Source organism: Psilocybe cubensis, chromosome 11, assembly GCF_017499595.1.
Source record: "Psilocybe cubensis strain MGC-MH-2018 chromosome 11, whole genome shotgun sequence".
Lineage (NCBI taxonomy): Eukaryota > Fungi > Basidiomycota > Agaricomycetes > Agaricales > Agrocybaceae > Psilocybe > Psilocybe cubensis.
The window spans coordinates 932,986-947,867 of NC_063009.1; the positions used below are offsets into that span (position 1 = coordinate 932,986).

At 47.3% G+C, this 14,882-nt stretch overlaps 4 protein-coding genes across 4 annotated transcripts; 2 read left to right on the forward strand and 2 right to left on the reverse strand.

Moving 5' to 3' along the window:
• Nucleotides 1–743: 743 nt before the first annotated feature.
• Nucleotides 744–2,590, reverse strand: JR316_0011462 (Acyl-coenzyme A oxidase-like protein; the record flags this gene model as incomplete). The annotated part of the gene is made up of 4 exons (XM_047897117.1): nt 744–1,319; nt 1,380–2,055; nt 2,106–2,421; nt 2,476–2,590. The coding sequence occupies 4 exons, from the start codon at nt 2,588–2,590 to the stop codon at nt 744–746; spliced, it is 1,683 nt and encodes a 560-aa protein (XP_047743526.1).
• Nucleotides 2,591–4,220: 1,630 nt separating this feature from the next.
• Nucleotides 4,221–6,319, forward strand: JR316_0011463 (Aspyridones efflux protein apdF; the record flags this gene model as incomplete). The annotated part of the gene is made up of 13 exons (XM_047897118.1): nt 4,221–4,450; nt 4,515–4,581; nt 4,633–4,790; nt 4,854–5,020; nt 5,088–5,169; nt 5,225–5,381; nt 5,440–5,464; nt 5,520–5,581; nt 5,637–5,715; nt 5,776–5,889; nt 5,950–6,013; nt 6,070–6,187; nt 6,239–6,319. The coding sequence occupies 13 exons, from the start codon at nt 4,221–4,223 to the stop codon at nt 6,317–6,319; spliced, it is 1,404 nt and encodes a 467-aa protein (XP_047743527.1).
• Nucleotides 6,320–7,643: 1,324 nt separating this feature from the next.
• Nucleotides 7,644–9,373, forward strand: JR316_0011464 (FAD-dependent monooxygenase OpS4; the record flags this gene model as incomplete). The annotated part of the gene is made up of 8 exons (XM_047897119.1): nt 7,644–7,654; nt 7,716–7,796; nt 7,858–7,954; nt 8,011–8,310; nt 8,370–8,417; nt 8,485–8,609; nt 8,731–8,803; nt 8,912–9,373. The coding sequence occupies 8 exons, from the start codon at nt 7,644–7,646 to the stop codon at nt 9,371–9,373; spliced, it is 1,197 nt and encodes a 398-aa protein (XP_047743528.1).
• A 4,278-nt stretch (nt 9,374–13,651) lies between these two features.
• Nucleotides 13,652–14,348, reverse strand: JR316_0011465 (SNAP receptor, synaptobrevin; the record flags this gene model as incomplete). Its single annotated transcript, XM_047897120.1, has 4 exons — nt 13,652–13,663; nt 13,738–13,793; nt 14,073–14,257; nt 14,314–14,348. 4 exons carry the CDS (start codon nt 14,346–14,348, stop codon nt 13,652–13,654), a joined length of 288 nt encoding a protein of 95 aa, XP_047743529.1.
• Between the last annotated feature and the right edge of the window lie 534 nt (nt 14,349–14,882).

Below are 14,882 nucleotides of genomic sequence, written 5' to 3' on the forward strand. Positions count from 1 at the left end.
TGCCTCGCGTGAGATCGTTTGGGGAAATTGTCAAGAACCCAGCTCTCGACCAGGCAGACGGTTATACCGGGCTCACAGGGAACTCGAAAGGAAGCAAATGGGAGCTTGTGTAGCCTTTCTCAGAGGCGTTTTCAAATTCCGAATCGCAAGGACTCAGAGGTTCGGTACTCTGTTCTGCCAAACATTTGTGTTTCAGAACACTTGCCACTCAGCGGTATCTGCTGGCAGCTGTGTCATGTAAGTGACGATTTACAGCGCATTAAAGGTGATGATCGTGTATGGACATGGAATACCCGAAAGTAACCCAGTGCGGAATACGATCACATAAACATCATAAATCGGACGTCGGGCGGTCTTGGTCGCGTTGTGTACACGATTACTTAGTAGCCATGATGCTAGTCAAATACGCTGACGATCTCTCATGGCCATGGGATGATTTGATTGTGGTTTTTCTCAAACATGTCAAAGTTGTGGCGCGTATCGTTCATGCTTCGCGTTGCCGCTGAGGTGAAAGCTGGACGTTTAAAATCACACGCCTATATCATTTTCGCGAACAATTTTTTTTGAGTCTGTATAATGCAACTCCTTCGATTGCCCGCCATGCTGATAGATACTACAGGTAATACAGTCTAATGCATATGATGATGTCTAGATAATGATAAATAAATGTAAATCTTGGTCTCATGCTCGTGTCATGCCTCGGCGTAATGTCTTCATGATCGACGGCTAAGTAGCATTGTGTTTTACAGGACGGCCTGGAGTCGTTCCACCGAAGGAATTGCATTGCCCGAATATGTCGTGAGTTCTTCTAGATAGGACTTCCACGCATGGTCAGAGACGATTGGGGCAGAGACGTAATTTTCAACATCCAGTTGCTCGAGGAAATCGTCCAGGTGAACCATAAATGACGAAACAGCAGCCTCTTCGCGAATTCGTTGCTCCATTCGCGTCAGGCCGCCTTGCTCTGAGTACCAGGCGGGATCTTGCCGGATAATCGCAGATTCGTACACATCAAGGATTGGCTTCGGAAGGCCTGCTTTGGCCGCGGCTGAATAGGCCATCGCATGACCAATGGCTTCGATGACCTTTTCTGACTGGGGCAGGATGAGGAAATTAAATGAATCACTGCGATGTTCGCATTTGAGAGAGAGGAATAGGTCGTGGTTCTCTTGTAAAATTGAGGCAGCGTGATGCGCAAGCAACGATTCTGATGGATCGGGAAGTGGGAGTTCAAAGTGGCCTTGAAGTAACTCCGAGAACAGTCGAATACAGAGGGTAAGGACATCCCCTTCGGCAATGATCACACCTTTTCCATCGTTCTATTGAATTCGGTCCCAATTATTATGGATTGAATGGAGAGAGAGGGAAAAGAAACTTGCCTCTATCTTCGCCATATAATTCTGGGCGAAAGTACCTTGGGCACCACATCGTTCAGCGACTTCCGGTACACACCGCTGGAAATGCCGGCAGACGGTGGTTTTAATGACAACGGACATAGCATGACGAAGTCGATGATCGCTGTTTGCCATTGCGTCTTGGACAGCAGTCGGGTACCAGTTGGCCATCACCATTCCGACGGCTGTGGCATGAGCAATTGGCCATTGCTGAGTACGGAATGAAATGATCGGCATAGGAATGTCGTTTTTGCCGAGAATGCACCGTCGTATAGAGTACTTGCCGCCGATAAAGGCCACAGACTTGATAGCTGTAATCCAGGGAGCGGGAACAGCCATGGTGCCAAGTTGGATTCGCCAAATTTCGTTCCACCATGCTTCGAGTGGCCGGGCAGGCTTTGAAATGTTCATGATGTCAGAGGCAACAAGGGCTGTTGGAGGAAGGTGGACTTGATTGAAGGTTGTAATGGAGAAGTCCAAAGGGCCGGTTCCGCTTCGTGTTGGAAGCCTGGTGGATTGAACACCGCGATACATCTCTTTTTCGTTGCAAATTGGAACTATGAAAAAGCGACAGCCGCGATCTTCACCGTCGACTATCAGCCGAGCCATAACAAGAGCAACTTTAGGAATGTTGAACTTTGGCGTCGAAGCGGGCATAAATCTTCAAAAAAATATTTAGTTTTGGGCAGGCACAATGTGATGGCAGCTTACTTGGCTGCTTCTTCGCGTGGTGTATGTAAGATGTAGCCGTCCGGAGTTTTCGTTGCGGTAGTCTCAATGTTGAAAGAATCAAGACCGTGACCCCTTTCGGTTAGAAGGTACAGGCCGACAGTTTCAAACCTCAGAAGGCGTTGAACAAGAGGCCTGAGGTCGGGCCGGGCCTTTAAATGACAGGATAATGTACCGATAGCCAGACCGATGTGAGCGGCTAGGATGGTAAACATAGCGATGTCGAGTGAGAGGATTGGGTCGCATATCAGTTGCCAAAATCTAGGCGAGCAAAATTGGATATCTTGTGCAGTGAGACCTGTGGAGTAAAGTCAGTATTCCATGTACGACGCGCTGTGTGCGTGGTACTAACGGTATGTTTGCATAACGAGCTTTGCGCGCTGATATGACAAGGATACTTGTTCATCAGGGCTCAAGAGCTCTGACCTGACGGTGAAGAGTGGATGCTGGTAAAGTTGGTTGTTCATGGCTCTTGGAGAGATTTTGCGTTGGGAGGAATGACGACTGGTGGCGCCCTTTTAAATAATTCATGAGAGTGGTGATTCCACGAATTCGCATCGTCAGAATGCTTGTTATCTTCTATGGGAGACTGTTTTTCCCAGTTGAGGAAAATCTAGAAGTTAGCATCACGTATAGAGTAAAATAAACAGATGCGCAAGGGACTCACATCGAGTTCCCGGATATGACTTTGTGGCATAAACTAAAAATAATCTCCAGTTGGTAGATCCTGAGGACGGAATAAATCTACATATTGGCACTTTGTTTAGCGTATAAAGATTCGGTCGATGAAACTCAAATCGTGTACAGAAAGAAGTCACTCGACGTGACATTCAGTGCGAGCAGACGATCGGAATTGGAGTGCTGAAAAAACCAGAAAGGAAGCCGGCAATGGACGATGTCGGTCTTGAGCAGAGTGAGATTGGTGTCCGCTTGATTCGGCCAGTATCCGCCTGCAGCCGTTGTTCCCACCTCGAAGTCGCAGCGCTAAAGAGCAACGATACCGAACAATTGGATTCGGCTCCAAGCACACGCAGATGATGCCCAGATTGTCATATCTTTGGGATTCCACTTCCCGGGATTCCAGTCTGGTGAAAAGACCCGAAAGAGTGAGGGCGTGGGTGAATGAAGGATATCTCAAGATCTCCCTTGTGGACCGGAAAGGATGACAAGATGAATTTGTGCTAAGATTGAACACATCGAACGATTCTGGGTAACATTGCCAGTGTTGATGATGGTGGTACAGCGCAAGATGGCGAAAAGTCTGAATTTGTTGTGATCTAAGCTTTGATGTTTTTGTCATATGCACGTGCTTCGCTATTGGTTCTTGACCACAACGGCTTATAATCTTCGACTCCTTGGGAAATTCTAAAACTCTCTCTTGTCCATGTGATGATGCTTATAATGTTATGACTGAGAAATGTCGCCCTCATCTTGCTTAGTCGCTTTCATCTTTCTCTCAATGTATCAATGGCCAGCTAACGTTATTCGCGAATGCATATCAGAATGTTCGCAACAACAACGGACCTCGGTGCTGTACCTTCACCACACACAGTAACTGGTGTCTGCAAACCAGCGTGTGGCAGGTCCATAAAAGACACATGTCTTTAAAATATGTTCTTTCACAGCTCAGTGACGTCCATCATCAAGATGCAAGGCCGGCTTGTTTAACGCCTCTCCTGCCTCAGTCTAATCTTAGGACTCACACACGCCTAATCCGCCCAGTTCATTTCCAATGCTAAACCGCAGATTGCCAGACTTCGGTATACATCAAACTATCCAATGATTGGCTCGTCAAAAGGGACGTAACCTTTGCTTTAACTCATTGGTTTCTTCATCAATGTCCGCTCGAGGAATCTTCATTCAACTACCGTGGAATTGCCAGAAGCCTTGGCCTACTCCATTTGCTACACGAGTGTGAGTGTCGACCAAAATAGCCACCACACATATCAATCCGTATTCATACTTCAATTTTAGCACGGTTGTCTGCCGATTCTCTTCCTGCAGGACATGGGAAAGGGCACAAGTATGAAGCATCCACGCTAATTTGTATCCCTAGCGTGTTTGCTACCATCGCAGCTTTGCCCCTTCTTCCACACCATGGAAGGCCGACTATCCAGCAAAAACGACTTCCCCTCGTCAGAGACCTCCAGCAGGGGCAGCAGTAGCCTTCATTCACCGATTACCGACCCCTGCGCGTCGAAGGAGATGGTGGTAGATGTGGAGGTACAGGCACTGCCAACACTTGGGAATGATACTGGTTCAAACGCGGTACAAACACCTTCTTTTCCTGAAGGTGGCCTACGCGCATGGCTGACGGTAATTGGGGGGTGAGAACACCGAAAAACACCTCTACTCGCCCTCAAACGCTGAACCTTTCTTGTTGGCTCGTAGCACGATGGTCACTTTTTGCACTTTTGGTGTTGTGCAGTCGTTTGGCGTCTATCAGGACTACTATAGCGTAAGTTCGGTCTCAACCGTATCTCCGCACCACCTAATGACCGCCCTGTAGCGCACATCCCTCAGCGAACGCTCGTCGTCTGAAATCAGCTTGATTGGATCGATGCAAGTCTTCCTGGTTTTCGCTATCGGGCTCCCTGCCGGACGATTATTCGACGCTGGATACTTCCATCACTGTCTCCTCACTGGTTCTGTCATCTATATTTTCTCGTTGGTGACTTTGTTTTGTTTGCAGCTTCATTCACTCATTTGGTTGCCTTTTAAACTCAATAGGATCTTTATGCTGTCCATCGCGGAGCCTCATCATTACTATCAAAACCTACTCTCGCAGGGCGTTGGGATGGGACTGGGAATGGGAATGATGTTTCTGCCATCCCTCACCATTACATCACACTATTTTCGGGTAAAGCGATCAATGGCTATGGGAATTGTGATTGCAGGTAAATTCTTTTCCTTTCAAAACAACCTCGCAATCAGCGGTGACGTACTTACTTCGAACATCTGCAGGGTCGAGTCTCGGTGGCGTTGTTTATCCAGTATTGCTAAACAACATATTCCAAAGGAGCTCAGGGTTCCAGTGGGGAGTAAGGTAGATACTTTACATGTGCAGGGTCTGTGGCAGTGGGACTAACCGATACATACAGGGGTGTGGCATTCATGGACCTTGGTTTCCTTATTATCGCGAACTCAATCATGCGAACTCGCCTTCCTCCGAAAAAAGCACAGGACGGGAGCGGAGCCACTTTCAGAAAGGTGTTGTCAGACATACCTTTCCTTATTTATATCCTCGGGTCGTTTTTGGTGCGTATGAGCTTGAGTTTATCGTGCCTGCCGCTGTTGCTCAACATGTTTCTCACAGGTATTCTGGGGCATCTTCGTACCCTGTTAGTTGATCAATAAGTTTTTCGGAGTGTCGGCACATACTAACCCATTCCGTAGTCTTCTATCTGCAGCTATACGCCTCCACGCATGGTGTCGATGCCATGTTCACGAAATACTCAGTACGCAGTCCGCCTTGCTTCTGTGGACGCTGCCTATATCTTATACACCTATCAGATCACAGTGATGAACGCGGCGTCGGTGTTTGGAAGGACTGTCCCAAATTTCATGGGAGACATCTATGGCCCGTTGAATAGTAAGTTTGAGCTCAACGAGGACTCCGCCCTTCTAACTGATGAAACTTTGATGAATATAGTCATGATTCCCTCTGCTCTCATTACTGCTGGTCTTATCTTCGGTATGTTTGGAGCAAAGAGTGTTGCCGGTGTAGCGATCTTTGGTGTATTCTATGGCTTTTTTTCTGGAGGCCGTAAGTGAACCCATGATCCATCATTTATAGTGCATGAGCTTACTCGCTTGTTGTTTACAGTCGTGTCTTTGGTGGCTCCGGGTGTTGCATCTTTCGTGACTCAGCGAGATTTATCTGATCTTGGGTATTTATAGCATCTTCCAATGGATAAACATTTTTCTGACAATTTTCCTTTGCCAGAATCCGCATTGGCATGGTGTCTTTTTCCCTGTCATTTGCATTGCTCACGGGCAACCCTATTGCTGGCGCACTTCTTACTTCCCACAGACATTGGTCTAGACCACTGATCTTTGCAGCAGTGCGTACCATTCACTACATAAATTGCTGACCGCGCTAATCGATATCTTAGGTGGTGGTCTTCATGGGCGCTGCCTGCTTTATGTCTGTGTGGAAACCAATCACAAGAAGACGAGGGCATAAAAGGGTTTGATTTAAAAAGTAATTGCATTGATAGACAGGCGTTGCTGCCTTCCTCGTCAGTCGAATCCCTCGCAAGTCTGCGTCTGGGGATACATTGGCTGGGGTGAAAGCAAAGGACACGAGTCATGACTAATGACCAATATCTATATCTATAAGAGTTATGTACCATTACTATACCGCTGTGCACATATGTATTATCATCATTCGCTTTCGTGCTTTGTCTAGTATGCCCAACACCTTAGATTCTCCCTTGGAACCTCCGAATTGTTTCTCAATCCTAATTTCGCTCATTCGTAAAACACAGATACAAGTATCAGAAATGTACTAGCTTCGTTTTCAGACGCCCACAGCGCTAATGGCTGGTGTGCCTTATACATTGCCCCTAAGAGCCTAGAGATATGCCCAGGGGTGAAATGGATTGCCGAAAGGGGTATGTTTGAGGGCAGGCTCGCCAATTAGCGATGCCGAGATGCCGACAAAAGTTCCAGCAAGTTTCGTCATTTCCAAATCGAATTTGAGCTGCCTTCTTTCTGGAAGTTTGGAACGGATTTAAAGAGATTCAACGCAAGAACGTTTGTGAGTGCAGTTTTGACTAGACCAGCTATGTCCAGACGCCACCTTCTTCCTCCGCATTTTGTCCGCCTCGAATCTGAGCCCTGCTCGTCCATGTCAGCATGCACAAAGCATGGTTCAGAATCCTAGAAGCAAAGGGGTTCGGGGTTATCGCTGGGCAGGGCTCTCGGGCGCGGCGCGGCGGCTATTTTTAAAATGCGGACTCATTTGCGATAAAACTAATCTGCAGTATGTTTTGCAGGTTTTCATTACAGGTCATTACAGGTCAATATTACGTTGAATAAATTCAAATGCCAACTGAACTCCTTTTTCACTTAGTCCTAATTCGTCTCACGGGTTCGCGACGACATCATGTTTATCAAAAAATATACCCGCCTTTGATCCTAATGAATCTGATGATTGTGATGGCTTACCTGGGTGGACCAGGAGCGCTGGACAAAGCCTCTTCAACTATTACAACTCGGATATCGTACAATGCAATCAGTGGGAAAGGATACTACTGTTGTCCCCTTGAGGTTTGTTGTCGTTGGGGGTGGTATCACAGGTTAGTACTTCCATCTTGAGCTTATGGTGACTGTCAGGTTTACTGACAACGAGCACGGTGTTTTGAAGGCTTGTCTACAGCATACTCGCTTGCACGGGCAGGGCATAGTGTTGTTGTCCTTGAAAAGACTGATGGAGCGAGGAAGGTACGCCGATAGTAGCCCCTGAGTCCAACACGACGGTGCTGAAACTGGGATCGACGCGACGTTCAGAATACAATGAATGTCCGGTGAGTCCGCGTCTATGATGATGTTGAATGGGGTGTTAATACCTTGTTGATCATTTCGCAGGTGTCCTCCCAGCATGACCAGAGTGTTGCACCAGTGGGGCCTGAAAAATGAGATCGATGAAATGGCGCAGGTTTGCGACAGGTATGTTCTGGCAAGTCGCCTCTTGTTTGAAATGTCATCGGTAAATTTGCGCCGTCGATAGAATCAACTGGTACTCTGGTCCCAATGCCGAACCACTGGGTTCACTTATTCTCGAACACTTCGTCAGAGATGTCGCGGCCAACCTTTGTTTCCTTGAGGTGAGTGCCTATCTCAGTTGGAGAATTCTAAACTCAAAGTGGTAACGACATTTTAGCATGGACGACTGCATGACTTGTTCCTCAAGTTGGCTAAGAACCAAGGAGTGGATATCAAATACAATTCGAGGGTAATAGGCGCCGACTCAGAAACAGGCTATGTGTCGTTGGAGAATGGCGAACAGGTGTATGGTGATGTAATTATAGCCGCAGATGGTTATAACAGCGCCATGCGTGATATTGTTGTGGGAGAGGAGAACAACACGAATCCGGAGAAAACGCTCATTTTGTCGTTTGGCTTGCCATCCTGTGTGTTACAAGGCGATCCAGAGCTACAATCGGTCGTGGATTCTAATGCAGTGAGTTGATTTTCTGCATGGTTTTATTTTCTCCTTTAGAACTCGCGTTATCTCGATAGACGTCGTATTGGCTTGGAGATGGTTATTTCTGTGTTGGAAATTTGCTAGTAAGTGTTATTTTGGATAATGCATTTCTGTTCTGGAAAATCAAGCTAATCATGGCTTCCATTCCAGAACAAAGACCGTGATTTCGCTGGGGTGGTATCTCAGAAATATAGCGGTTCACGAGAAGTCGGCGACTGGACCACAGCTGAGGATATCGGTCAAACTAACATTGATTTTGGGAAACTGGACACAAGGTCTGTTTTATTTCATGTGAATAAACAGATTAGAATTGATTTATAGGCATGGAATGCGATGAAGAGTTAAAAAGATGCTGGGTCACGCCACGTCTCTTTACTCACGGATAATCCACACCAGGGCAAGCGTAGACAGCCTGGTATGCGAAAATTCAAGAATAGCTCTTGTCGGGGGCGCCGCGCATCCGTTACTGGTAAGTTTAGATCATACCACCTGCACTTTCGTCGCATCATAGTTGCTCACATCCACATCCATTCATTCATAATTGCACACACCATCTTGATCATGATCTCTTGTATAGTATGGTGCCAACCACAATCACGCACTGGGATTTGAAGATGCCCAAGCACTCGGATGCCTGTTCTCGCGGTTGCAATGCAAAGACCAAGTTTCACAGCTCTTGACGGCTTACAACGAGATCCGACAACCATGGTCCCAATTTGCTCTCGCGCACACATATAGACACCATCAGCTGCTGAGGCTCCCTGTCGGCCCGGAACAGCAGGCGAGGGACGCGTTGATGCGCCCGACGATGAGGCGTCTGGGCGATGCCGCCGCCGCCGCCGCCGTGCCGGACGGCAGTATCGACGAGCCGCTGTTCAGGCGCGTGTGGGGAGGGGATTTGCAGCTGTTCGCGTATGATGCGAGAGAGAGGGTGGAGGACTGGTGGAGCAAATGGGGGGCGTCTATTGTGAAGAAGTCGAGTATGGCCACCTTGGTCGTGCCCCGGGTGCAGGTTTCGGTGTCGACCAAGACGGAGTGAGTGAGGGGCTCGGTTGAGATTTATGGTTTTTTCGAACGTATAAGGTTGTGCGATTGTTCTTTAATTTGATCTTTCTTATAGTATACCAATATATGGATTGTGTGCATTTTAGGTAGAGTTTTAGGATTGTGTAGTGAAAATCGTGTCTGCCAGGCGTTCCATTTTAGTTAAACGAGCTGTGTCAATTCTGCCGTGAGATCACAGCGTGGAATGAAAATAGGTAAATCATGCTACATAACATTTTCTCCTAGCCACGGTAAGCGCCCATTTCTAACGGGATACAATAAGGCTACTCCTTCAATGACGGACCTATAATTGACTTCCCTGAATGGAGGATACAAATATTCTGGCAAGCTAGTGTACATATCCACTCCGACTCTGGTATCCACAATGGTTTTAAATTTACCTTGTTCATAAGCGACCAGTACGGCTTCCGACGAGGGTTCAAGCTTACCGTCAAACAATGCGTTCGGGGTGTATTTTTTTCGACAAATCGCTTGTTAACTAACAAAGTCAGATGGTAATAATTTTAAAAGCTAAGTGGAGAGGATTATTTTCCGAGTCCACTTGCGCTACAAGCGCCCGCAGACTTGACATAAGCAACGCCGCAAGGTAAAGTAAAAGTAACGCAACGCGCATCGCCGCATATATCCCACCACACGTGGACGCGGTGTGCCGCGTATGCTCTGTCTGCCCTGGGTGGCGGACCCTTTCAACCCATATTTAAGTGCGTATGGATATGGATGGACATTATAGGACCACACGCCATAAAAGGGTATAGTAAACCTAATTCTGCTTTGGGACTCGGAAGAATTTGAATGTGAGCTTTTGCCCAGGTTTGCCCCTGGGGAGCCTGCCGGCCTGAAGTGTCGATCGACGATGATGATGGGTGGGTGGGTGTGCGTTTTCTAACTATATACATGGTCATGAACTTGAACTTGAATGCCGAAGGGATATGCCAGGTGGTTATTTTGGCTGCTTCGGATGCCTGTTTTGATTTTTTTCACTGCATTTCGGGGCCTTTGTTATTGTTATTGTTATTGCTATAGTTATAGTTATATGATCGACTTATATCGAGTGCAAGGTGTCTTGGTGTGAAAAATGACGGCGCTCGAGTCAGACGACGGATAGGGGTGACGTGACCATTGGGCCAGGAAGGGCCGTGATGAGATTGGCTGGTATATAAACTCGACGTTCGTTTGGAATCTGCAGCCGAAGGGAAGAGGGAAGAGGGAAGAGGGAAGAGATACTTAGGGCGCAGGCAGGTGTTAAAAAGAAACGGTGTGAATGCACTTTCGGATGCCTTCGGAGGCCGCGAGTAAATTGCTTTTCGAGTAGAGATAGGGCTGTGGAGTTTGGATGGATGGATAGATAGATAGATGGATAAATGGATGGATGGACGGATGATGATGATGATGATGTATTTCGATTGGATGTGCACTGGTTTTGAACTTTGAACTTTGAACTCGCGTACGTTGTCCGCTTGCTTGGAACTTGGGGATTCAGAGGAGGTAATTCATTGAGTGTTACACAAGCACAAGCACAAGCACAAGCTCGAGCTCGATGATGCCACGCACAGGCATCAGGCATCTCCCCGAGCTGCGTAGAAGCACGATCGGTCTTATGGGAAGGTACTACTAGTATGAAGCTGCTATGGCGTGAGCCTCGACCGTGACGCGCCTCGTGGCATGCACAGGCTGTATATTTAGTCTGCACGTTATTGATTCCGCCATTACTTTATGGTATGTGCGAACCAGCACTGAGTTCTGACGACTTAAAGAAAGAAAGATGGTTTTGGGTATCGATGCCAGACACAATCTCGGATCAGTGAGTCTATCTTGGTCTGGTCGTGAGTCTTATCTAGTCCAGGAACCATGAAGCAATGCGAGCCTCGAGGGAGGGGCGAGGGGCGAGGGAGGTGACCCGAGAGAGGGGAAGGTTTTTAATTAGTAGGGGTGGGGAACTTTAGTACTATAGTGCCCATGACGAATCCGGGATTCCATTCAGTTCAAGTCACTACTTGATTTTAATTTTAATCGGGATATAACGCGAACGTCTCACCGGCACCCCCAGCGCGGATAATCAGATAATGGTATTATAATGTTATATTGAACGCCTCGAGTCTCGAAACATTAATTTAAGGTGGGATCTGAAGACTCCGACTCCATTTGGTGGTTCAAGTTTGGCCCGGGTCACCTAGGTCTTCTTGCTTATTGAAAGTACGCCGCGTATGAATGGCGAATGGCGTCCCTTCCCAGGAAACAAAGGAAGATGAGAAGATGAGAAGATAGTGCGATCTCGTAATGATGCTTGGATACCGACGAGATGATACTAGTATGGACTGTACTCAGATACAGTCTACAATTACAATGGGCGCCAACGTTGGATCTACTAGTAGGACACTGGCACTCAGGCTCAGGCTGTTCAAATCACAACCAACTTTTAATTAATATTATAGAAGAAACCTTTCATAGTCGAGTCGAGTCATTCATGTTTTATTTAATCTCCTGTGGTGGTATTAGAACTTTCTTGTTCCTGCTCGTGTTCGTACTCGGCTTTTCCATAGTTCCGTTGAAGGTTGATGTGGGTGCTCAGTGCTTGGTCACGATTCCGAGTCATTTACCATCCAGATAGATACAACTCGTGTCAATCCTAAATCACAATTTTTCCACAAAAATTATAATCATAAAATTTCTTGAACAAAGCCCTTAGCCATCCCTTCAGCAATCTCAAGAAAGCTTGGAAACATGGAAAACATCGAGCGTGGGTCCAAAGTCCAAAGTCCAAAGTCCAAGGTCCGCATTTGTCCAACTTCAACTTCAAGTTGCCATTGTGGTTAAGCGCCGTCCGGAGTTTACCGGGCCCACATGCACACACCACACTCTCCAAGTTTTAAATGGGGCAGACTCGGATGTTGGTCACTGGTCACGGTGCTAGGTAGTAGGCGGTCGTACTCGACGCTCGTACAGTCCAGACTCGCTAGTGTTCAGGAATCAGAAAGTCCGAATATATATATATATATATATATCAAGTGAAGTGCTGTAAGTAGTACCTACGTATACCCGAAGCGACGCACCGGATACAGTGCTATATACAAGAGTAATCCAGTACTTGATCTCATCTCTAACAAGTAAGGGCCAATTGAAGTAAGTAGGTTCGAACTTCGCACATACATCACCACCGTGACCATCGTACTAGTACTACCTACGCATACGCATACGTAATACTAATAAGCGTCCTACATACTGAGTAATAGTAATAGGAGACGAGAAAGAGACCCACACCCACAAGCATCCCTGAGCCCAACCAACCAAAAAAACAGGGAAGCACGGTATCGGTACAGTTCTAGTTCGTCGAGCCTTGAAAATCTGGGGATATACATACTTCGCGCGCGTGCCATGTCCGTTGAAACGTTCCGTATCCGCATCCGTATCCGTATTGTAGTAGTACAGATGGAACTACTTACGCAGACTTTGCAAAAGAAAAAAAAAAGCTATCTCTATCTGTGCATGTCCGAGTCTGTCTGTTCAGTTATCCGATATCGGTGAGTCACAGGCCTAGGGTCGCCAGGTCGAAAAAACGAAAGTTGTTTCAAGTAGTTAGTCAGTCAGTTGTCCGTCGGACATGCCAAGGATGCGGTGGGGGGCGTGGCGAAGGTGAAATTATTAATGGCATAGATACAACAACATCAGACAAAAGAGAACGCAGAAAGTGGTCAAAGGTAGGTACGGGTAAGAAAGGAACAGGAAAAAAAAAACCAAGATCGAGGGGGGTAATCAAGGACGAAGGAAAGGAGGAAGGGAAGGAAGAGGTGGTGCATAATGTTCCACATACACAACAGATCAGAATTCGAAGCGGGTTGCAGGGAGCATGATATACGTATATGGGATATGGATATGATTATGGTTTATGATTATTTTCTTTTTTGGCACTCCCTAATTCCTAATTCTTTGTCGCCCTGACAATCGACACGATGATGATCACGAGAATGACGACGATAGCCACGCCGATGATGATGCGCATCTGTTGAGCGTGAAGGAGACGGATGAGATGAAGAGAGAGAGAGAGAGAGAGAGAGAGAGAGAGAGAGAGAGAGAGAGAGAGAGAGAGAGAGAGAGAGAGAGCAGACGACATGCATGTCAGTTGCTGGGTAATTTGACGATGAAAAGGATGAATATGTGACGCACCTTCATATCTTTCCACCTATCAACACATATTCCAAAAAGACATTGAGCGCTGAATGCAGGGGGGGAGTAACTTGACAAAAGAAAACAAAGCTTACCACATATTCTATGGAAAGTGATAAGATAAACGGTTCATACTGTGCAGCGACAAAGACAAAGAGACAAAGAGATACCACATACCTTGCGTACACGGTTCGCACCGCGTCGGAAGCCTTGTGCCGAAACGGCCAAGTTGTCTGGAAAAGAGGGATTTTAACAATACCGTCCATACGTCACATACGGTGGGTGGCCCCGTGGACACCACGACCACGGTATCAAAGCCAGTCAGCCTCCAGCCTCCAGCCTCCAGCAAAGCTAATCAGCGCGGACAAACAACAACCGTTTCAAGCCCAGAGCCAGCACACAGCACAGCGCAGCGCAGCAACGGGCAGCATCGCCGCCGAGGAGAATCCATGCCATGCCGACGATAACGGTGGGCCGCACCGCAGCAACAAGAACCACCGAATCCGACTCACCCGTCTTGTCCTGCAACGAGTCCAGCCTCTCTCCTCGCTCTGCGACTTTGGTGATGTTCTCCCTCATAATTCCTACGGTATCGTCAATCTGCGCCTGGATTGCGGCGGTCTTTGCGTTTCCCTGGCTGGGGCCTGCACTGGGGCCGGAGCCGTCGCGGGGGACATATGGGTCGTAAGGTTCAGACCTAGAGCAGCCATGTGTTCAGCTTTCGTTTCAAATGATAGTTGTGCCTCTGAAGACGTAGAGAGAGGGCGAAGAGGAACGATGACGGACATTGTTCGTGGAGAAGGTGTCGTAGTCGTAGGGGATTCTGTCCGCAGCAGAGACAACGACAACACAGCAGGGACAAGAAGCTAGTCAGCAAGCGCTCCTAGGGCATAGAGACGTTGTAAACGCACTGTATCAAACAAATGAAAAGGGGTAGGGGAAGGAGGAGGAGGAGAATCAAGTCGTGTCGTAGTAGTTGGCAAGCCGAGAAGGGACAACGCACTCTGTGCCCGTTCCAACTTGCCCACGGTGTGACACGGGGTGCATCGCCTGTTGTGACCTCATCAGTCTTGTCTCGCCCGTCTCGGAAATACTTGCATGCTGAGCTACGGTGCTGACTGTCTCGCAATACGTATGCACAGTCCAATTGGGTATACGAGAGATGTAATAAAACAAACCAAAAGAAGAAAGTGAGATATACAGGCCTCAAATAGTATGGAAGCTAGATGTAAGTACATAGAGAATCAAAAACAGAGAGCTGTTAAAGATAGATGGGTAGATAGAGTAGAAAAGACAAAAACAATAAAAACAAGAAACGAATT